Source organism: Pipistrellus hanaki (genome assembly GCF_964339955.1).
Source record: "Pipistrellus hanaki genome assembly, chromosome: 4".
NCBI classification, from domain to species: Eukaryota; Metazoa; Chordata; class Mammalia; order Chiroptera; family Vespertilionidae; genus Pipistrellus; species Pipistrellus hanaki.
The window spans coordinates 88577758-88600240 of record NC_140506.1 but is presented as its reverse complement, the minus strand read 5'-3'; the positions used below and the strand labels follow the sequence as shown (position 1 = coordinate 88600240).

General features: G+C 52.7%; 2 protein-coding genes across 7 annotated transcripts in view; one reads left to right on the top strand and one right to left on the bottom strand.

Moving 5' to 3' along the window:
* UBN1 (ubinuclein 1) overlaps positions 1-5277 on the top strand; it is a 39885-nt gene extending 34608 nt beyond the window's left edge. For 4 of the 5 annotated variants that reach the window (XM_084882276.1, XM_084882272.1, XM_084882274.1 and 1 more), the window contains 3 exons: positions 110-353; positions 630-719; positions 3150-5277. In XM_084882276.1, coding sequence (XP_084738402.1) covers positions 110-353; positions 630-719; positions 3150-3199 — 384 coding nt within the window. In that variant the 3' untranslated portion in view covers positions 3200-5277. The remainder of the gene's footprint in view (positions 1-109; positions 354-629; positions 720-3149) is intronic. The other variant, XM_084882275.1, reaches the window with a different exon arrangement.
* A 180-nt stretch (positions 5278-5457) lies between these two features.
* Positions 5458-22483, bottom strand: part of PPL (periplakin) — a 49621-nt gene continuing 32595 nt past the window's right edge. Inside the window, exons 7-22 of one of the 2 annotated variants that reach the window (XM_084882263.1) lie at positions 21845-22006; positions 21610-21717; positions 20366-20461; positions 18787-18909; positions 18498-18644; positions 17803-17954; positions 16625-16722; positions 16260-16417; positions 15272-15450; positions 15049-15187; positions 14151-14344; positions 12302-12452; positions 11451-11534; positions 10268-10384; positions 9690-9782; positions 5458-8964 (exon numbers count right to left, since the gene is read on the bottom strand). In XM_084882263.1, coding sequence (XP_084738389.1) covers positions 6304-8964; positions 9690-9782; positions 10268-10384; positions 11451-11534; positions 12302-12452; positions 14151-14344; positions 15049-15187; positions 15272-15450; positions 16260-16417; positions 16625-16722; positions 17803-17954; positions 18498-18644; positions 18787-18909; positions 20366-20461; positions 21610-21717; positions 21845-22006 — 4662 coding nt within the window. In that variant the 3' untranslated portion in view covers positions 5458-6303. Of the gene's footprint in view, positions 8968-9689; positions 9783-10267; positions 10385-11450; positions 11535-12301; positions 12453-14150; positions 14345-15048; positions 15188-15271; positions 15451-16259; positions 16418-16624; positions 16723-17802; positions 17955-18497; positions 18645-18786; positions 18910-20365; positions 20462-21609; positions 21718-21844; positions 22007-22483 lie in introns of both variants that reach the window. The other variant, XM_084882262.1, reaches the window with a different exon arrangement.

The window sequence follows — 22483 nt, the reverse complement described above, 5'->3', positions numbered from 1 at the left end:
CCTGCAAAAGGAGCAGTCGATGTCCCCACCCTGTGTGTTGACAAGTTTGGTTTGTGAGCAGGCTCTGGGCAGGGTGGAGCTCTGATCCTTTTATGTGTTTCATCCCCAGAAAGGAACGAGTGGGGCTGTGCTACTGACCAGCTCATCGCCCTTAAATCTGCTATCCTCATCCTACAAGACAGGCGGCCCAAAGCTGCCTGGGGCTGTGAACTCAAACTCCCTGGGGATCATCTCTCAGTTTCCTCTCCGTGTACTCTCCTTCAGTGCTGACTCCTCTGCCAAAGCAGGGGTCTCCAAGGATGCCATCGTCACGGGACCTGCCCCTGGGACGTTTCACCATGGCCTCAGCCACAGTAAGTGCTTCTCCCTTTCCTCCCCCATTTGGAGGCACAGAAGGTGCCCCGGGACTTCTTCTGTGTCCAGTGAGTTCTGTTGTGTACTGGGTTCCTGTGTGTGACTGGTATGTGGCTGTGGGCAACATTTTCAGGGATCATGCTGAGCCCTTCCACAGGGTGTTTCACCAGAACTGGCCAGTAGGTTGTCTGGGGCTCTGAATCACCAAGGATGCTTTTCTGTTCTTGTCTTCAATGTGTGTGTCTTGTTCTTTTCTCCCCTCCTGTTTCTCTCAGGTCTCCTGGCTGGCTTGCACTCCAGCCCGCCCCACACAGCACCTCTCCCACACGCTGCCGTGTCTACCCACGTCCCACAGAATCTCCCAGGTAATTAATTGCCAGGTGGTCAGAGTGCCATGTGCACTGTGTGTCGTTCCCCTCTCCACTCAGTAGATGCCGTCCGCTACCAAAGATTTCTGTATCTTCACCTTATTATCACTTTGCTGTCTTGGTTTGTCCTTTCAGGCTCTTGTTCTGTGGGTACTCAGAATGGGACAGGTTTCCTCCACTTTGTGATTTCCCCTGGTCCCCTACCACTGGGTCAGCCTTACCCCATGTGATCACAGGGGAAGTCAGGGTTACCTGTGTGCAAGGCAGAGGAATCCCCAATCCTTGGCTAGTTGGGGCACTACAGGCCTTTTTTTTTTTTTTTTAATTTATTTTATTGATTTTTTTACAGAGAGGAAGAGAGAGGGTTAGAGAGTTAGAAACATCAATGAGAGAGAATCATTGATCAGCTGTCTCTTGCACGCCCTCTATTGGGGATGTGCCTGCAACCAAGGTACATGCCCTTGACCAGAATCGAACCTGGGACCCAGTCTGCAGGCCAATGCTCTATCCACTGAGCCAGACCGGTTTTGGCACTACAGGCCTTTAAATTCAAGCTGCTACACCTTCCAGGTAGTACCAGCTAATAGAAGGCTCTGTCAATTTAGTTTAAGTGGAAGGGCAAGTCCAAGTAGAAGTGAGAGGTCACAGTGGCAAGGCTTCAGGAGGGACCTTTACCTCTGATGCCAGCATGCATTCAAGAGAGGAGCAGCTGTCAATTCAGTTCAGATGTAAAGGCAGAGAGTTGGGAGCACAACAGGAATTGGGGCAGTGTTCCCTCTTCTTCTGCTTTTCCTCTCCAGAGACACAACTTTCAGAAAGGGACACTGTATAAGCTCTAGGTTTATAGCTGTGAGAAGCTGGCACTTTTTTTTTTTTTTTTTAATATATTTTATTGATTTTTTACAGAGAGGAAGGGAGAGAGAAATGTCGATGAGAGAGAAACATAGACCAGCTGCCTCTTGCACACCCCCTACTGGGGATGTGCCCGCAACCAACATACATGCCCTTGACCGGAATCAAACCTGGGACCTTTCAGTCCACAGACCTACGCTCTACCGCTGAGCCAAACCAGTTTCGGCAAGCTGGCACTTTTGTTATCAGCAATTGGCCTTACCCTGTGCAAGGACCTGATTCTTAGGTGCAGCTAATGGAATGCTGTTGTAGAGTCTCAGGGATTTTGGTTTTGGCCTAGGCTCTTCTTACTCTCTGGAAACGATCAGGGGCCTCATTGGTCAGGGAGAGCCATTCTTCAGGAAGCTGAGCCTGGAGCCACCCTGGCAAACTGATAACTGGTGGCAGTAAGATTGATTCATCCAGCTGGGCATGCCTAACACCTGCTGTACTGAGACCAGTGGGCCCGACATGGCTCAGGTCTGTCCCAGATTTTGCTGTGGGTCCCTAGCCCCTGTGTCCTTAAACTGATGCATTTTAGTGAATGCCAGCAGCCATCTGGGTACAAGAGTGTACTAGTCTGCAGCTCCAAATCTCCAAGATGGAATTGCTTCTCAAAGAAAAACCTAGAGCTAAGCTTGTATCGGCAGTTATTCTGTTTTCCCCTGGAGAAACAGTAAAATGTAGTGTGGACTTGCTCCACAAACTGGTGGCTGCCGCTGTAGCTAAGATTATAATATAGGGGTTGCAGGGCTACATGGGTGAGAGCTTGTGGTTTTTCAAAGAGAGATTGCACTGCCTCTGCTGCTTTCAGGGATGTCACCCTTTTAAACAGAGACAATAATGAAGAGCCTTTGGAAATGTGATATTGGTCTGTGGTATTTTCAACAAAAAAGGGAAAAGTGCTTTCTGGTACCATTTCTTTTCTGTTTTTCCTCTGGGTGTTAAAAGGTTATCAGAAAAGCATCTATGCTAAAAACAGGCTGAGTAGGCTTTTCTTCTCTCCTTTAGACCTTCAGGCTATAGGGTTCTATTGAGTGGTTGTAAATGAGAAGCTGTCTGGACATTTTAATTGTGTGACTTATTTCTGATTAGCTTTTTTCCCTATGTGGACTCAGAATGCTAGTGCCTTTGAACTTGTCTATATAGAACCTGAGGATCTGTTGATGGTGAGAATGTTGATTGCTCCTTGACTTCAGTGTGACTGTCAAACCCCATCATGGAACCTATGTGCCATTGCATAGCCAAGAACAGAAGTGGCCCACATTGCATAGTAGAGTAGTTGTCTGTGAACACAGCACTCCATGAGCAGCTGCCTTCATGGTGCTCAGAGGCTGGGCATGCTGCAGGCTGCTATAAGTAACACACTGAAATCACCTCTGTCAAGTGTTTGTGACTCGTTTGAGCTTCAGAATACTCAACATACAGAGGCTTTTGCTATTTCAGAAGTGACCTCCATGAGGTTCGGTTACTGCTGCCTGAAGAAAATCAGATATCCTGAAAGATTTATTATTGTTTTTGTTCATTCCTTTCCAGATGCTTCTCAGCTTCATGGGAAAGGGGCTGGTGTTTCACGGAAATTGTGACCTCTTCAGAGGAAATGCTGGAAGCTGAACTAGTAGGTCTCTGAAAAATCAGATAATACGCTCTTTCTGCTGATTGGTTTTCTTCTGGAGAAGGCGTGAGTGCTAAGTGGAACGTCTCTTGGCACTTGTGACGTGCCTTCACTTGGGAGCAGCCTCGTGCTTCTCCAGAGGTACTGACTGGCCTGGTGATCCGGGCCTCGTGGCTTTGTCGCGGACAATCGTTGGAGGGGCAGCTCTAGGCTGGGAAGTGTACTGGGTCATGTACAGAGCTCTGGTGGCAGGACTGAGCATTGGCACACATGTGCTGTAAGTCTGCGCAACCCCCTGGCAGAGTAACTCATGGCACTCCACTGGGCAGGGGCTCCTTTTGGCCACACTAGGGTCCCTGAATGGTCATGGTGTCTATCCCATCCTCAGGCTGTGTGCTCAGTGGACAGAAACCCAGGCTAATGCTGTAGTTGGGAGACTTATTTTGTCTCGTTGAAAAATACTCAGAACAGCTAGTGTGTGCTCATCACAGGGGCCAGTTTATCCTCTAAACATGACAATGAAGCTCTTTTAGAGAAAGACCTTTGTAAATTCAACAATTGTAATAGGATTTTTAAAGACACTTATTTTTGGCTCAGTTTTCATCATTACCATTAATGCATTGGATAGAGTGGGACTGTTCTTCACATGTCATATTTTCACACGTCATATGGAAGACATAATCCCAGTGCCTTTATGGTGGAGCAGAATTAGACACACGTCCATTAGGCCCTCTGTGTGGATCTCAGATTAAGACCTTTTAAAAAGATGACTGTCTACTTAAGATGTAGCCAGTTTTATTTGAGGTTTTTTTAATCATTGCACATCATAATCTGTGCTGCCCTGACTTAAAGGTCATCTGGGTCCTCAAATCCCAGGTCCCAATTCAGCCAGGGCCTCCATTTTGTTTTTTTCAAAGTTCATACATGTGGACTGCAGAGCCCCAAAGGCCTTTGAGGGCAAGGATGTGAGAGGTTCCAAATTACAGATAGACATTCCAGCTTATTTAGAAATCATTCTCAGGCAGAGCTGCAGGTGTGGGCCTTTGTGAAGTGTCTACTGTACAGACAGGCCTTGAAGCCCTAGGGCTCTGCAGGCAGTGGGGCTATGCCTGACTTAAGGGTGACGCACCACTGAGCTTGGAGAGTGCATTAGAGACAGACTTAAGACGATTAGCCCCAGAGCTCCCAAGTCATTATGCTGTTCCCATTGAACCACTGGCTGCTTCATGAGGAGTTTTAAGTCACTTGCCTGTCCTGTGAAGTCTCTGCCACAGGCATGTCTCAACTGACTGCTCCAGCTAAGTGATTTCAAATATTTAGAGTAAATATAGCCTCCTCAGAATGCAGACCTGTGTGGAGACACAGGCAGCTCTTTTGGTTCCTGGCACCCAGGGTCCAGTGCTTAGTAACTCATGCTTTATGCTGAGATTTGGTGTCCAAGGAGCAAGGCCTCTGCTCTGACTTTTTACATAAGAACCAACACATGTTTCACATGGGGCTACATGGATTTCTTATCCCTTTATTATATATATATTTTGCAACTTGGATTTCCAGTTTGTTTACAGAATAGTCTTAGGAAGTAGCAAAAGAGCCAAAGAAGAGATTTGTATTGCTGAGCTCAGAGCTGTGCAGAGACTGCCCATGAGCTCCTTTTCTGCCCGAGACATCCGGTTCCCCTGCAGTGCCCCCTCATCCCCACATACTATTGAGTGTGCAGCTGGAGCAGAATACCCTCATTTGTAGGAATCTAGTGATGCCTCTTGCCTCAGGGAAACGTTTCTTTGATGGGGAGATTTTTTTCTTGTTTATGCTTTATTTGTGGTAATGAAAGAGTGAATGACTTAAACAGCCATGGCAAGGCAGATCTACAGGCAGAGCGGGCTCCGGGCCTGGGGGCTGCGGGGCTGCAGGGCTTTCCTTGGTGCGGCCGTTTCTTAAGTGTGAAAGGGGCTGTGGCTTTGGTGCAGCCACTAGGTTGGTATTAGGGGGTGGTGTGGAAATTGTTAATCTTGTATAAAGCAACTTAATAAATTGTTTCAAGGTTTCCAATACATTGTTTCTCATTCTTTTTGCCATATCTGCTAATAATTCTTTCTCCCATAGGAACTGGTAAGTGATTGGGACTGGTAAATGGATATCCATATGGGATATCCTGGCTGAAAACCAAGAGGGAGTATCGGCAATAAACCACACATGCAAAAGAGGAAGAGACACACTTAGCATAAAATTAGAGTCAAGCCATCAGGTGTTTATTTTTTGCACTATAAGGTGGAGTTCCCTATTTTTTGTTTTCTTATGTAATATAGAAGATACAGAGAACCTGAAATTAATTTGGTGAAAAATCAACTGTAGTATACCTAAGTACCAATTAGAGAATAAGCAAGACTTGTAAGGCCCTGAAGCTAAGGCTAACAGCAGCACAGTCCACAACAAAAACTTTAATTTCAGAACCAGAAAAGTCTCGATTGGTGTGTTCTCCTGGGACAGTCAGGCTGACAGAGGGCCCTTTGCTGTTTTCTTTGCGCCTTCTCTGGCACAGATCCTAGATCTGTCTCACAATTAGAAGTCTGACAGAAAGTTGGCTCTCAGCCAGACTCCTGGAGTGGTGTGTGTACAGGTCGGCAGCCCCAAGGAGCTCAGTCCTTTGATGAATGGAAGGGTGTGCAGAAGGGAGGCCTTTCTGCCCTAGACTTTCCCCATCTGGTGTGGGAAGGCCAGTGCTGCATGGAGTGCTGATCTGCCTCAGTGGTCTTGTGCTTTCGCAGTGTTCCGATTGCTTCCAGGTTTCCCACAAGGAGTCTGTTGATGGGAGTGTGTAGGAAAAAGGAGAGAAAAGAAGGGCTTTGTGATTTTGAATCCTTGGAGGATGAAGCAGGTCTCTCACCTGGGTTAAATGGTGCAGCCAGTGACCATTTTGCTTGTACATGAGCTATACTCTGAGTAGCTTGGCTGAGAAGGCATGGGTGGCGTATTCACTCAGCACGGATTAGGAGCCTGCACAGGGCCAGGGAGAAGGTGTATGGGGTAGGAGAGAGCCAGCGTCGGCTTCCAAGAGACTGAGGGGCAGGGCTGTGCTTACTTCTGCCCAGACACCAGGACGGCCAGCTCCTGGATGGACATATCCTTGTTGACATATCGGTCATACTGAGCAGGGGTCAGCCTCCCATTCTGTAGGGCCTCTTCAATGGAGAATTTCTTGCCAGACTTCCTATCGTGGATCACAGAGGACTCCCCGTTGGGACCCTTGACTGATATTTCCTCCCAGTCGCACTCCTGACTTCTGAGTTTCACAAACATGTTCCAGTCGATGAGGCCAGCCCGATGGGCTTCCTCCGGGGACAGCTCCCGGCCTGTGTCAGGGTCAATGACCACAATGGAGCGCCGCAGATGGTTCTCTCTCTGCTCCCTCTTGACAGCCACAGAGCCCAGGCGCTTCTGCAGCTCATCTATCTCAAGATCTTTGTCTTTGGAGAGCCTTTTGAGGTCATCCAGCTCTCTCTCCAGGGACCATAGTCTGGAGTCGAGGTTTGTCCCAGAGTCCACTGTGGTCATGTTTCTCAGGTCCCGTGTTTCCGTCGCCGCCATTTCAATTTCTGTTTGGAGCCTCCGGGTCTCCAGCTCCAGGTTTTGCCGTTCCAGCTGTAGTTTGTGGTTTTCTTCCCTGAGAAAGTCCAGTTCCTTGGAGGACTTGGAGTTGTGGAACTCCAGTTCTGACAGCTTGGCTTCCAGACGGCCCACCTCGGCGTCCAGTTCCCTCTTGCTCCGAGTCTCCTCCTCCAGGCTGCTCTTGAGCTTCTGAATTTCCTGTTCAGTGTCACCTTTCTCCACCTGCACGCTTTCGGAGAAGACCACCTTTTCCTTGACCTCCATCTTCTCCAGGTTGTTGAGCTTCTTCTTCAGGGTCTCCAGCTCACTCTCCAGGACCTGCCGCCGGTGCCTCTCCTCCTCCAGCTGGAGCTTGAGCAGGGAGTGCTCCCGGGCCTGCTGGGGGTCCTGCTGTAGCACTACTTTCTGCTTGTGGGTCACCTTCTCTTGGGCTCCCTCCTCCTCCTTTTCCAGGTCAGCCAGCTGTTGCTTCAGGCGCTGCACCTCCAGCTCGGCCTCCCTGCGCGCCTGCCGTTCACGCTCCAGCTCCTCCAGCTGTCGCTCCAGCTCGGCCCGCCTGCGCTGCAGCCGCCGCAGCTCCCCGCGGAGGTGGTCGATCTGCCGGAGCTCCACATCGATGCTCTGGGTGAAGGCGTCCACCTCAGCTCGCAAGCCTGGCTCCTCCTCGTACCTGACCACCTCCTGTTGGACCACCTTTTCCTTCACCTGGGAAAGCTCCTCCTCCTTCTGTTTGATTTTCTCCTCTTGGGAAGCCCTCTCCCTTTCCAGGTCCACCTGCTTTTTCTGTTCCTCTGCTAGTCTGGCCCTCAAAGACTCTACTTCCTCTTTGGTTTGGGGGTCTTCCTGAAACTGAAGGATCTCCTGGACTACCTCCTTGGTCTGTACCTGGGGTTTAGTGTCTTTCAGAGCCTGGATCTCTTGCTTCAGCTGGTAGATCTCTAAATCACACCTTTCGATGAGTCTGGTCTTGTCCACGATCTCCTCCCGGAGCCTCTGGAGCTCTTTCTCCATCTCAGGGTCAGTCTTGTACTTAATGACTTCCTTCGTCACCTCTCTGACTTCCACCTGCGGGCCACGCCTCCGCAGTGCCTCCAGCTCCTCTTGGTAGCTCTTCAGCTGTTCCTCGGCACCCCGGTACTTGCGCTCCTGCTCCACAAGCTCCAGGCGGAGGTTGGCCACCTCGCTCTCTGCCTTGGGGTCTGGCCGGACAATCTCCCGCACTTTCTCCTGCACCACCACCTTGGCATTTTCCTCTTCCAAGGCCCAAATCTTTCGGAGCAGCTCACTCTTCTCCCTCTGGTGGGCACGAGCCTTGGCAGCCTCGTCCTCATACTGGCGTTTCAGGTCGCTGGCCTCCCTCTCAACTGCCATGTCCTTTTCCACCTTGAGCACCTCCTTGACAGTGACCTTCCCCTCAGCCATGGCCCTCTCCTTCTCCAGTCTCTTTAGCTTGTCCTGCAGAAAGCTCAGCTCCTCCTCCTGCTTCTCCCTGCGCTTGCCCTCCTCCTGCTGGTCCTCCTGCAGCTGCCGGTACTCTGCCTCCAGCTGGGGGTCGTTCTGCAGTTTCACCACCTCCTTCTCAGTGACCTTCTCCCTCGCCCTGCCCTTCTCCTCAGCCAGGGCCGCGATGCGCTGCTGCAGGAGGACCGCCTCTGCTTCCCGGGTGCCCTTCTGCCGCCTTAGCTCCTCCAACTCCTCCCTCAGCCTCAGGACCTCGTCAGCCTGGGCTCTGTCCGGCTCGATGCGCAGGACCTCCTTGACTATATACTCCTGCCCGCCGTTCCTGGTCTCCTGCTCCAGGGCGCGTAGCCGCAGCTGCAGCGCCTCCAGCTCCTCCTGAAGCAGCTGGTTCTTGTGCTGCTCCTCCGTCAGCGTCCGCTGCATCTGCTGGAAACTCTCCTCAAGTGCAGGGTCCGGAACCTTCTTCAGCACCTCCTTCCTCACCACTGCTTCCTGGGGGTTCTGATTCTGCAGAATCTGGATTTCTTCCTGGGCACTCTTGACTTCCTTTTCCAGCTGCTGCCTCCGCTCAGTTTCCTCATCCAGCTCCTTCTGGATCTTCCATGATTCCTCTGCTCTGGAGCCCGGCTGGCTCCCTTGCTGACTCTCATGGGTCACTCCTACCTCTGGCTGCTGGGAAGGAGAAGACAGTGCATGGTTAAAGCTGGGCTCTCCCTGTAAACAGGTCAGTCTGGTGGTTCTGTGATCTCCAACTGCTGGGTTCACAGGAGTTTCTAGGGTTACTTTTAAAAATGGTAAAACAGCTGGTTTCGGTTTTCTTAAAATTCATCTGGTAAAATATTTTAAAACCATAGAGTGTGAAAGGAAATCATTCTTCCACCTCTGGTCCTGTCCTATTGCTCTAAGGGTATCTGTCATCTTATGACAAGTATATTTTTAGTGTGTCAGATGTTTATTTTTCTGCACAAATGGAAAGTCCCCTGTTCTGCACCCTTATTGCACTTAATCTAAATAGAGGAAATTTCACACAGCACAGAGCTCTTCTTCACTGTTTAATAACTACATGTGGACAGACCATAATTTAATTACCCATTGCTGATGAGTATTGAGTTGCTTCTAGTTTCTTGTTATTTCAGTGCTATCATAAACATTCTGGACTTTAAACATGCTACTTCTACTAGGTACTCTGCAAATGTCTGTTGGAGGGAATATATAAGTTACACTCATGTCAACAGAGGCGCTGGCTTGAGCCAGTATTTGCACTGGTGCTGCCCAGCGTGTTTGCAAGGGACACTCCCCCTAGTTTACAGGCTGTTTCTTTGAGGCTGAAGGAGTCTTGTTTCTCACCTGCTGGAATAGTTTTGAGTAGAATGTGTCACACTAAGATTCATTACCTGTCTCAGTAGATTCAGAGCAAACTCCAGGTTCTGCAGCCTCTGTCTATTGATGGCGTTAACTTCGGTGAACTTGGCAGTAAGAGTCGCTTCCTATAGGGGAGCATTCATCAAATAGGAGTGAGGGGGAAAGAGCTAGGATGAGTTTTGAAAAGTTTGGCATTTGGGGTTAGAGGGTAGCTTCTTGCCCCTTCCTACTACAGTCATCCGGTGGAGAGAACACTGGGTTTAGATTCAGAAGTCTATTCCCAGTGGCCTTGAGCAGATGTCTGTTTGAACGTTGATATTGTTGCATATAGAGGAAATAACATTGGCCTCTTGTATATGTATTAGGCAGGGGGAGCAGAGTGGGAACCTCCCTAATCCATGGCTCTGACCCAGATGCTTCCAGCAGGCTGTCTTTCTAGGTATATCAATGTCACTGCCCCAGAAAAAGTTCATTATCTTCCCTTACAAAACCTGTTTGTACCCAGGAAAGCTCTCAGCCCAGTTTCCATGTTATGTTGCCTCTCTGAGGCCCGCATGCCTGCTCCCTGGAAGGCTGCACAACTCCGAGAACACCTACCCACAGAACTCACCTCTTCCCTCACTTTGGCAGCAGGGGACTGGAGCCTGGCTCTCTTGCTCACGTGGCTGCTCCTTCCATTCTCCAAGTCAAGAAGGGACCTTAGTTTCTCTGCTTCTAATTCATAGTCCTGGGGGAGAGACATGGCAGAGGGAAGACTAGGTCAGTTGACTGCAGAAGTCTTCCGCTCAGCTGCACTCTGTACTGACTGCTAGGAGTTTTTGAGAACCTTCAATACATCAATTCATAGCTATGTCTCTCAACAACATGTGAGATAAGAAAAAGTATGCCCACAGTTCCCCCTCCCCAGAGGGCTCCCTTCAGGTCTTCCCTTCATGCTAGAATGATATTGTGCTTTCTCCTTTTGTCTCATGTTGCCCCTCCTAATCCTCTGGGTTATCAGTTGGACAACTTTATAATCCGTCAAGTGGATGGATGACAATTTACCTAGTCATTCCTCTGCTATTGGCTACTTAGGTTATTTGTAGTTTGTCTATTTTGCTATTATAATTAGAGGCCTGGTGCATGAAAATTCATGCACTGGAGGGGGTGTCCCTTAGCCCGGCTTGCCCCCTTCTCACAGTCCGGGAGCCCTCAGGGGCAGGAGGTGACCCAGTGATCAGGGGAAGGCAACGCCCCCATCACACCTCTGTTGCTGCCACTGCCAGCAGCGCAAGCCTTGGCTGGCACTGGTTACCTGAGCTTCAGATAGCCCTGGGCGGCTGGGCAGCCACCATCCGAGGCTTACCCTGGGCAGCTGGGGTTTGAGGGGACTGGGGGACTCTGGAGGCAGGCATGGGGGGTGGGTCCGGCCACTCCACGTGCCTGCCGCCCTGGCGGGGCTGAGGGAACGAGGCATCACCATCTTGTGGCTGTGGGTGCTGCCATCTTTGAGAGCATGGCATTCAATTAGCATATTCCCTCCTTATTCAGTAGGATGCTGTTACAATGATTTTATTTATCCTATATTGTTGTTCTGTATTTTTTCAATTAGGATAAATTCCCCCCAGTTTATTGCTTCATATAGTAGAAAACCCTTTTCTGGTATTTGATGCCTAGTACCATATTATTTTCCCAAAGGGCTGTGCCAGTTTGCATGGCTGCCAGCAGAGCCTGAGGATGACCCTGACAGGCCCAGTGCTTCTCTTCCCAGAGATCCGGATGTTTTACACTCAGGGCGGGACTTCGCTTCTCACCTTGACAGCTTGTTGGTACTGCTGGGAATGAGCACAGACTTTCTGAACTTCCTGTTCTCTTCTTGCTATTTCATCCAGCAGGTTCTGTAAAACAACAGAGACTTTCAAAACAAAACAAAAAAAGAACAACCTTGATAAGTTAGCTAGATTCCTTAAATCTGAAATTCTTCTTCTATTGTACAGAGTGAATGGCTTCCTTGTATGCATGTGTTGGTTACAAAGGCAATTCTAAGGACCGGTGAAGAAGGGCCAAGATTATCTTTGCCAGGAAAAGAATGTTTACTGCGTGCTTCAAAATGTCAGGCACTGTTCTAATATGTAACTTAGATGACCTCATTTAATCTTCCAACAACCCTGTGAGGTAAGTACCATCATTATCCAGCTTATAAGTGAGGAAACAGAGGCACGGTGAGGCTCAGTGGCTTGCCTGAGGGGCACAGCTAATAGTGAACTGGCATTTGACTTTAGGCTGTTGGGTTCCCATGTTCCTCCTCCCTCACCCTATTGTCATTGCTGCCTTCTGAGGATCCAGGACTCTGAACTTTGAAAATGGGATTTTTCCCCATGCGGGGGTCTCATATTTTCATAGCCATTCACTCATTCAGCCAGCCTGCACTGAGTGTCCATTCTGGGCCAGGACCCATGCTGAGTACTGAGGAGGGAAAAGTGAGCAAGACTGTCCTTGTTCTCAGAGTTAAGTGCTGGGAGCCAGGTAGGGCCAAGGTCCTGTGAGATCACAGCTGTGCCAGGGCAAAGGGCAGCCACTCCTGGCTCTCCTCCACAATGGGGAATGACTGACCTCTGACCCCATCCTGTGACTATGCCTGTGAATGCAGAAGCAGTTGTCTTACTTTCTGATTCTTCAGCTTGGTTTCCATCTGGTTGAGGCTGTCTGTCTCCTGGGGCTCATAGCTTGGGGTGTTGGACAAGAACTGGAGCAAGCGGTCGCAGCCTCTGCGGTAGTCCTCATAGGCAGCCTTGGCACTCCGCAGGCTCTGGGCCCTACAGGAGCAAAGCTGGTCAGGCCTCTGGCACAGCGAGAAGATGTCTCACTAAAACCGGAGTAGCTCAGTGGTTGAGCTCAGTGTGGCCCATACACCAAGAGGTTATAGTTTGATTCCTGGTCAGGGCATATGCCCGGGTTGTGGGCTCAACCCCTGGTGAAGGGCATATAGGAGGTAGCTGATCAATGTTTCTCATTGATATTTCTATCTAGCTTTCCCTTCCTCTTTCTCTAAAAATAAAAAATAAATTAAAAATTAAAAACAAAAAGCTTTCCCTGTCCCTTTTAAAGGAGTCCATCTGTGTTCTTTGTGTGTGTTTTCATTTTTTAAAATGTGTGTGTGTAGGGGGGTAGCGGACGAATGTAATTTAACTGGAAATAACATGCACATTCACTAGAAAGGGAATAGTTAAGCAATTGTGGAATGTTAAATTGGAGTACTCCCTGGCCTCTGTGAGGAACAGGTAGGTAGGGCCACATGTACTGACATGCAGAGATACTGTGTACCTCAGGACCTAAACAACCCACAGGGCAGGGAGGAATCACAAGGGAGGTTAGGAAATCTGAACTCACCAAAAATAATAACATACCAAAATCTGCTGAGAGGGAAAGGGATTAAATGTTTGTATTAGGAAAGAATGCTCTCAAATCAACAATCTAAGCTTCCACCTTAAGAAAAAGAGCAAATTAAATTAAGCTGCAATAAGGAAATAATAAAAAGCAGGTATCAATGCAATCGGAAACAAGAAGACAGGAAAAATCATTGAAACCATAGCTAGTTCTTTAAAATGGTCAATAAATTGATAAAAGAGAATATATATATACAATGAAAGAAGATTTAATATTAGGAATGAGAGGGGATATAGCCTCAGATTAGAGATTATTTTATGCCAATAAATTCAACAACTTGATGAGATGGATAAATTCATTGAAAGACACAGAGTGAGATGAGCCTTGGCCAGTGTGGCCCAGTTGGTTGAACATCGTCCTGTGCACTGAAAGGTCTCCAGTTTGCTTCCCAGTCAGGGCACATACACAGGTTTCAGGTTCAATCTCCATTCAGGGTGCCTGCAGGAGGCAGCTGATTGATGTTAGTCTCTCACATCCATGTTTCTCTCTCCCTCTCCTTACTAAATAGTATATATTTAAAGAGATTGAATTTGTAGTTAAAATCCTTCTCACAAAAAATAAGTTGCAGGCCCAGAGAGCCTCACTGGAGAATTCTTCCAAGCATTTAAGGAAGTGATAATCGGTTCTATTCAAACTCTTGCAGAAAACAGGAGAAGGGAATACTTAACTGACTCATGAGGCTTATAAAATATATGACAGGAAAAACAGCAAGCTACAGTGTACATGATATATTGTCATTCATGTGTTTTCCGCATATCCCAGCTTGTACAGAACACCTTTTTGGAAGTGTTCATAAGAAACTGGTAGCAAAAAAAAAAAAAAGAAAGAAACGGGTAGCAGTATTTACCTTGGGAAAATGGAGCTGGTCATTAGCCAGTTAACTGCCTCGCATCCAAAACGGAGACCATCCTTACATCTATAGGCGCTTATGGTGTACACTTATAATTGCTTTGAGTGTTTTGCTTTGTATACATTACTTTTTCAAAAAGCAGAAATTATTTAGAAAACAGCCTTTGGTGGTCTTGGTTGAGCATTTGGCCTCGAGGCAGATTGACCAGGCCCCTCACCTGAGCTCGGCCTGCTGGCGGAGGTTGTCGAAGCGCTGGCCCAGCTTGTGCACCTCGGCCTCCTGGCGCTCCAGGTCAGGGCAGTGCTCCTGGAAGCGGCTGGCCAGGGAGCTGGAGCACTGCTTGGCGGCCTGCAGGTTCTGCTCCACCTCGCTGAGGAGGGACTTCTGGGCCTGCAGCTCGGAAGCCATGGCCTGTGGGGTGGAGAGGCAGCCAATGGGCCGTGGTCGGCTTGCAGGGGCCAAGGCAGCACTGCCCAGGTGCTTGGGGACACTGCTTTGTGTGTGTGTGTGTGTGTGTGTGGGGGGGGGGGGGGGGGTTGAGAGAAGGGGTTAGTGCCTGGGTGTGGGGAGCGACTGGGGCCTTGCCTCTGAGTTTCTCCTCTATCTGGTGGCCATTTCTACAAAGTTCCATTTTGTTAAAATAAAACCTAGGAAAACAAAATCCTGTGGCTGGCAGCATGTGCCCGGTGATGCTGCACCCAGGACTAGGATGGCCTGCTGCTCTCCAGCCTCCAGGCCCCTTTCCTCAGCTCTGAGGTGAGGGTCTTAACACACAGCCAGGATTTTGTGAATTGATGTGTGAATAAGGGCCTCCCTCAGGCTCACAGATATCCATAGCGGTCAGGCAGGTAAATGCTGGGGGTTCGGTGGCAGCTGCTGCGTAGATACTGGAAATTTTGGGGGAAGGGGAGCATGCACATCTCTAATTTAAAAATTCTGATACCCAATTTCCACAAGCCCCTGAGCAGCTGGGATTTGTGCCATGTGCCTCCATTTACAACTTCCAGTTGGGCACTGTGGGCATCCAAATCTGCAGAGACTTCCTGCCCTGGGCATCAGAGCCTCGGGCCTCTCATCTGTTCAAAGCTGATGGGTGCCAGGGTCCCCACACTCACCGCCAGCTCCTGCCTCTTGCTGTCCAGGGCACGGCCACTCTCAGGCACTGTGTCGTCCTGGGTCAGCTGGTTCTCATATGTGGCCAGCACCTCCCAGCCCTCCTGCAGGCTCTTCTCCAGGCGGTTGGCAACAGCAACCCTGAGGACACAGGTCAGGAGTGAGGGGGTGCCGACCTGGCCCCCTGACCCCAGCTGACCTCCCTGCTGCCCGCCTGACACCCACTTCTCCTGGGCCAAGTCCAGCAGCTGCACCAGGCGCTCGTATCTGTGGTTGGTGTCCTCCACCCGGGTCCTCAGCAGGGGTGTGCTGCCACTGCCCGGGAGGGCTTGCACAAAGGCCTCGCACTCGGCTATGCTGTGAGCCTTCTCAGGCTCGATCTGCAGCAGCTCGTTGGTGATGTTCTGTGGAGACCAGAGGCCCTCCTGTTGGCCACCGTTGGGCATCCTCCTCCCCCAGAGGCCTGCCAGCCTCGGGGAGCAGGGGAAGCTCCTCGGGGGCAGCTCTGATGGAAACGCGAGGCCTGGGCCCTGCCTGGGAGCCTGAGTCTGCATGTGTACTGAGCACCTGGGCATTCTGCACCAAGCAGGGGACTCAAAAGGGGGTGAAACGAACAGGCAGTTACCCAGCACTCGCTGTTCCAAGTACTACATACACATGGTGATACATGTGTAGTAATACACACTATTCATTGCTGGGGGCAACCCATGAGGGAGGCACATTTTCTCTCCCTGTTCACAGCTGGGGATCCAAGCAGCTTAGGAAGGGACATGGTGGGGCCTGGCCTCGGCTCCCACCCTCTACCCGGCATCCTCTCAGCCTTGACTCAGCCTCTGTCAGCCGTGACGTGAGGCCCCTGCTCCAAGCCCAGCTCCTCCGTAAACCAGGCACGGTCACCCCTGCCACAGAGGGCGCCTGAGGACCAGGGAGACTGTCTGTGAAAGAGGGGCATAGGTGCTGTTCCCACCCAACCACCTGGCGCCGAGCTGCTCAGGCATCAAACACACACAGACGGGCCTCCCCTACGTGTTTGAAGCAGGGCACCAGGGCTCATGCACCTCCTGATCCTGGCCTAGCACAGTCCCCGCCACCCCCCCACCCCCCCACCCCCGCCCCTGACTCAGGAAGTCTTGTGACACGTGGCAGGTCCCCGGGGAGCACCTAGACCCCTGTGGAGATGAGAGCCTGAGCAGGGGCCCCAACCTGGTGGTACCTTGAGGTCTTTGGCCCGCTGGGCACTGTCCTGCACAGCCCGGCCTTGTTCCAGCGGTGGCCGCAGGATCCCTGTGATGGCCTTCTCCTGCCGGTCTAAGTCACTGGCCACCTTGTCCAAGCCCGCCAGCAGCTGCCGCCCCTGCAGGTCAGAGGCGTCTGCCGGAGGGAAGTCAGAGTTGGGTTTCAGTTGGGGGCATCAGTCCCAGGGAAGGGGCCTAGGAGGCCAGTTGGGACCTTCAGGGCTGGCTCAGCCTCCCCTGTCCCTGCCATGCCTGACCCATGCTGTCCCTTCGGCAGCAGAGACCGTGTACCCATTGCCTCCTCCCCGTCCCCCACAGACTGGGCAGTGGCCCTGGCACCCACCTCCAGGGTTCTCCGCCTTGAGCACCTCGTGCCGCTGCTGGAGTGCGTTCCTGGTCCCGACTGCCTTCAGCCGCACGCTCCGGTACTGGCTGCCCAGGCTGTGAGAGCAAAAATGGACTGGACCCAGGGCAGCCCACTGCCCCAGCACCCACAGGCACCGAGACCCTGGACTCTGGCTGGGCCAACAGCCCAGAGGAGTCAGGCGGCCATCAAAATGCTTTGAAAAGTTAAATCACAGCACATACAAAGGTTTGCTGAAATGCTGGCCTGTCTTTGCCCTTTCCTTCCTTTGCCCCTTTCTTTCTCTTTCGTAGCAAGTCTATTTCCTAAAATCATCGTTTGTTCCTTTGCCTTCCCTTCTAAGATGCTACGCCTGAGGGAGCAGTACACAGGTGCTCAATAAATACTTGCTGAGCCCTAACCGGTTTGACTCAGTGGACAGAGGGTCGGCCTGCAGACTGAGCGTCCCAGGTTCCGGTCAGGGGCATGTACCTTGGTTGTGGGCACATCCCCAGTAGAGGGTGTGCAAGAGGCAGCTGATCGATGATTCTCTCTCACCGATGTTTCTAATTCTTTATCCCTCTCCCTCCCTCTCTGTATAAAATTAATAAAATATATTTTAAAAAAATAAAATACTTGCTGAATGAATAAGTGAAGCATTCCTAGAGTCACTCACTCAACAAAGTGCTTGGGTCTTCACTTTGCACCAGGTACTGAACAAGGCCCTGGACACAGTAAACCTCAGGGAGCCCCTGCCAGCAGACGGACCCTCACACGAAGCACCCTGACCAAGAGCAGGGCGTGCACGGAGGGAGGAGGGGCTCGAGCGCTGAGGGGCAGCAGCACTGCGGGAGCCGGGTGTTAGGCACGTGGGCAGGCAGGGACGGCTTCACAGAAAAGGTGACCCTGGAGCTGAGTCAAGCCCAGAGGCTTGAGCTGACCAGGCAGTGAGGTAAAGGGAACAGCATGTGCAAAGGCCCAGAGGCACTCCCAGAGAAAGTGGTCCCGGAACTGTGCCCACCGCTGGACATTCACACACAGCAAGTCAGCCTAGCCAGCAGGACCCGCCCCCGTCCCACTGAGCCTCCCCGTGGGTACAGGTGTGGCGTGTTACCCAGGGCAGTGAAGGGGCCCAAGGGGTGGGGCCAGTCCATGCTGGCTACCTCCTTAGCCTGTACCTGTCTGCCAGAGCCAGGGCCTCGGGGTCGGTGGGGGGGATCATGAAGCAGACGGCGGGGGCGGTCAGCGTGTTCCCCGCGCTGTCGGTGAGGTCCCAGCTGTCTCCGTTGTTCCTCTGCAGGGTGTAGCTGTAGCCTCTTGAGATCAGGCCCTGGTGTGGGCAGGCCAAACAGTGAGGAGGCACAGAGAGGCCCGCCTTGGCTGGTAGCCTGGGAGCCCAGAGGCCACCCTGGTCCTGCCCACCAACTCTGGCACCTGGGGAGTCAGCCCGTCTGTCTCTCAGATCCTTCCCAAGACATCGTGCCCTAGTTGGGAAGGACTAGAACTGCCCCCATTCCCAGTCCATGTAGCTTTCCCTTCTCCATTCCCAGTTCTTTACTACCAGGGTGGACATGTGACTCAGGCCCGCCAATGAGAGAATGGCATTATCCCCTGACACACACCACCCGTGACTGGTTGAGGCTGACATGAGTCAAACTGGGCCAATGAGAACCCTCCCTGGCACTCCTGCTGGAATGACTGGGGTTGCTAATCTGATAGCACACAAGGCCAGAGAATGACCCTAGTGACGGGCACAGGTTCCCGAAAATGTTTGAGGCTCTCATTCAGCAAGGTCACCCCTAAGACCTTGCAGGGACGTGAAATGAGGCATATTTGGGCCCCGCCTGCCCGGGGCAGCTGGGCAGCAGCGCACCTGGTCACCCTCGAAGTCACAGAGCGCCTCCACGGGGATGGGCTTGAGCGGCGTCTCCCGGCGGTACTTGAGGGGCACCACCTGCTGCCCTCGCTTGTGCAGGCCCTGTACCACCTGCTCGTACTTGTCCAGAGCCTTCTCCTGGTCCTGAGCGCGGGGAAGGCCGCGGTGAGATCAGGCAGCCTCCCCCCGGGGCCGGGCCAGGCCGCAGGGGAAGAGCTGTGGGGGCCGGCTCGGGGCTGAGGGCGGGGAGGGGACACCCTGAGACACTCCTGGGACCATCACTCACATCCAGCTCCCGCAGCAGCAGCTCAATCTGGTATCGGTCCTTGAAGTCAGGGCTGTATTTTTGGTTCAGGTCTGAATCCACCTTGCGTAGCAGCTCCTGAGCGTCCTTCACGTCCTTGTGGAACTAGGAGACCAGGTGGCCCCATTACGAACAGGAAGCCACTAGGACGCCTGGCTAATCCTGGCTGTGGCTGCGAGTCCCATCCCAGTCGGGGCTGGGCCTCCCACTCACCCGGAGTCCACAGGCTCTGCTGTTTGTGGACACCCGCCCGCCCAGGCCTGGCTCCCGAGAAGGCCTCAGGGGAAGAAGCCAGGTCCCTCTGGTCCCCGTGACCACCTCTGCGACCCGTTAGCTTTCAAGTGCACACCGATGACCTTTGGTGCTCTAACACACATGTGTCAAACACAAGGCCCGCGGGCCAAATCCAGCCCGCCAGGCCTTGCAATGTGGCCCGCACCACGCTGTCATCACTGCACTCCGCTGTCAGTTTATGACATTGTCAGTTTATGACTGTTCAGTAAACCATTCGGCCCGCGATTTAGGCTGGATTTTAGATTTTGGCCCCTTCTCTGATTGAGTTCGACACCCCTACTCTAACATTTCACTCCTCTTTGTGCCAGGGTCACCCTGGTAATGCTAGGCTTTCGTTTTGGATGCATGGAAGACAAGCCTCCCCAGTTTGTTCTAGAAAATTCTCCTGTCCATTCTTTAGCTCATCAACTGTGGAATCACTCATTGTCAGCTGTCCCTGTCCCCGGGACTGCAGCCACGCATGGCACTTTGGGATGTGGTGACTCTCACAGCCCAGCAGGGCTCAGACACCGAACCAGGAGTTACAAGAAGTGTCATCTGGGTTCAAGTGCCCCCAGACAGCACAATCATTGGTCACCCGCCGCTCTTCCTGAAAAACACACCCCTGTGAAACAACCGGTCTCCGTCAACAGCTGAACGGGTAAACACGACGTGGTCTGTCCACGCAGGGGAATATTATATGGCCATAAAAAGGAATGACAATCTGATTCATGCTACAACGTAGATGACCCTTGAAAACATGCTCAGTGAAAGAAGCCGCCGAGGCCACAGAGCCTGTGATTCCACTTATACGCAGTATCTAGAACAGGCAACCGGATGACACACAGAGCAGAGGTTACCCGGGGTCTGGGCAGGGAGGAATGGGGAGTGACTGTTAGCGGGCTCAGAGCTCCCATTTGGGGTGATGAAAAGTTGTGGAAAGACAGGGGTGATGGTTGTACCCCATCGTGAATGTAATGAAGGCCACTGAATTGTATGCTTAAAAATGGCTAAAATAGCAAATTTCCTATTACATGTATTTTACCAAAATGAAAACCCACACATTCATTCCTGGCCCCACATTAACCTGGTGAATTCACCCACCAGCCCTGGCCGCCAGGGAAAACTGACAAGGGCTGGGCAAGCAGAAGGCACACTCGTGCCCAGCGTGGGCAGTGGGAGGCCCGGGAAGGCCGCCCTGCCAAGCTCCCGAGGAAGCAGCATGGAGGCCAGGCGTGGGCCCACAGGCCCTGAGGGCGCCCTCCAGCGTCGCCGGCCGGCCGGGTACCTGGTGGTAGTCCTCCATGTACTTCAGGTGGCTCTCCTCACAGATGAGCAGGTTCAGATACTCCTTCCAGTCTGCATGCACGGCCTCCATGTGAGCCTGCCGGAGAGGGGGGTCACGCCGGGCGCGGGCCGGGGGCACTGGGAGAGGCGTGTGGGATTCCGGACCAGAGTGGCGGGGAGAGGGCACCGGCACCTGCACACGTGTGGCTCCCACGAGGCGGGCAGCTCCTCCCCATGGCGGGAAGAGGAGAGGGGGGCGTGTCACGGAGCCGAGCAGGGCTCATGCACAGGTGCCTGGGCTGCACGGGGCATGAGGCCCAGGAGGGGCTGTGTCTGCCCAAAGTGGTGCTTTTAAAAAAATTGTCCTGAAGGTGACTGGTACCTCCCCAACCCCAAACTTAGAATGTGACTTTAGCCCTGGCTGGTTTGGCTCAGTGGATAGAGCGTCAGCCTGCGGACTGAAGGGTCCCAGGTTCGACGCCAGCCAGGGGCACATGCCTGGGTTGTGGGCTCATCCCCAGGTGGGGGCGTGCAGGAGGCGGCCAATCAACGATCCCCTCATCACTGATGTTTCTCTCTCCCTCTCCCTTCCTCTCTAAAATCAATAAAATATATTTAAAAAAAAGAATGTGACTTTATTTGGAATCTGGGTGTTTGCAGTTGCCACTGGGAAAAGAATCGCAGGATGAAACCACCTGGGTTTGGGACGGGCCCTCCATGGAATGACTGTGCTGCTGTAAGAAGAGGGGGCACAGGGGGCGGCCCTGTGAACAGCAGTGCAGAGGGAAGTGGGGCCGCCCCACGCCGAGGAAGGCCAAGGCCTGCGCAGCCGGAAGCAGGGAGAGGGGCAGGGAGAACCCTCCCCCAGAGGGAGCAGGCCTGCCAACACCTTGCTGTTACCCTTCTGTCCCCAGAATTATGAGAGAATAAATCCTGTGGTTTAGAGCCACCCAGTGTGCGGTCCTTGTTAGGGCAGCCCCAGGACACTGACACAGGCGCCACATGGGCCTCAGAAGTCCAGGGACCGAGAGCAGGGTGTGACAAAGGGTCAAGATAATGAGAGGAGGCAGGGTCAGAGCAAGGTGAGCGGGCAGAATAATGAGACAGGCAGGCAGACAGACAGACAGACAGACGGACACCCTCCCCCCCCCCCCAACTTGGGGGCTGCCCAAGCCCAGGAGGCCCACAGCAGAGGTCGCCCTGAGGCCACCCTGGAGGAGGCATCCCCTCCGGGGGCGCACACACCTCGATGGAGTTCCTCCCGGGGTGCTCGGCAGCCAGCAGCTGGTCTCCCTCACTGTGCAGCTTATTGATTCTCTCCTCTTTGGCCTCCAGGTTCCGGTTGATGAAATTCTGCATTGGGGGGAGGAGGGGCGGTGGAGGGGCTCAGTGCACAGCCTGGCAGCCTGGCAGCCTGATGGTCCCTTCTGGGCTCCGTCTCCCCCCTCTCTCCCCGCCCCCCCCAGGCCCCAGCGCCCACCTCGTACTGGCGCCTGCGGCTGGGGTAGTCCAGGTTGCGGTCGCTCCAGTCGTACTGCATGCGGCCCTTGGCCTGCTGGTCCAGCCAGTACAGCTCGTTGGTGCAGCGCTGCATGTAGTCCTGCAGCGAGCTCAGGTGCTGCTGCCGCGCCTGCGACGCCGCCTGCGGGGGGTTGGGGGGGAGGGGGGGACACGGGGCTGAGACTTCCCTCTGCACCTGCCCGGCTGGCCCGGCCAAGCCCCGCGGGTAAGTTTCTGATCCTCTGAAACCCACTCATTCTTTCGGCGAATGTTTACTGAGCACCTAAGTGCTGGGCATTGCTGCGGGCCCCGGGATACAGTGGTGGACAAAGCAGACAGCACCCTTATGGCACTGACATTTGGTGAAGTCCCAGTGACACAGCTGCACAATGGGGATGCCGGCACTGACCGCCCCTGCAGGGCCCAGAGTCCGGCACATGGTTGGTGCTCAATAAAAATGAGCAGCCACAGCTTCCACTTTATCTCTGTAAGGTCACCGTTTTGATGGCTAGGACAGTAGACACTGCTAGGGCTTTACATCTGAGAGAGGGCTGGGCAGGCAGGGAGGAGGGGGAGGGGAGGAGGGACAGCCACATTTTGCTCTGCAAATTACAACGGC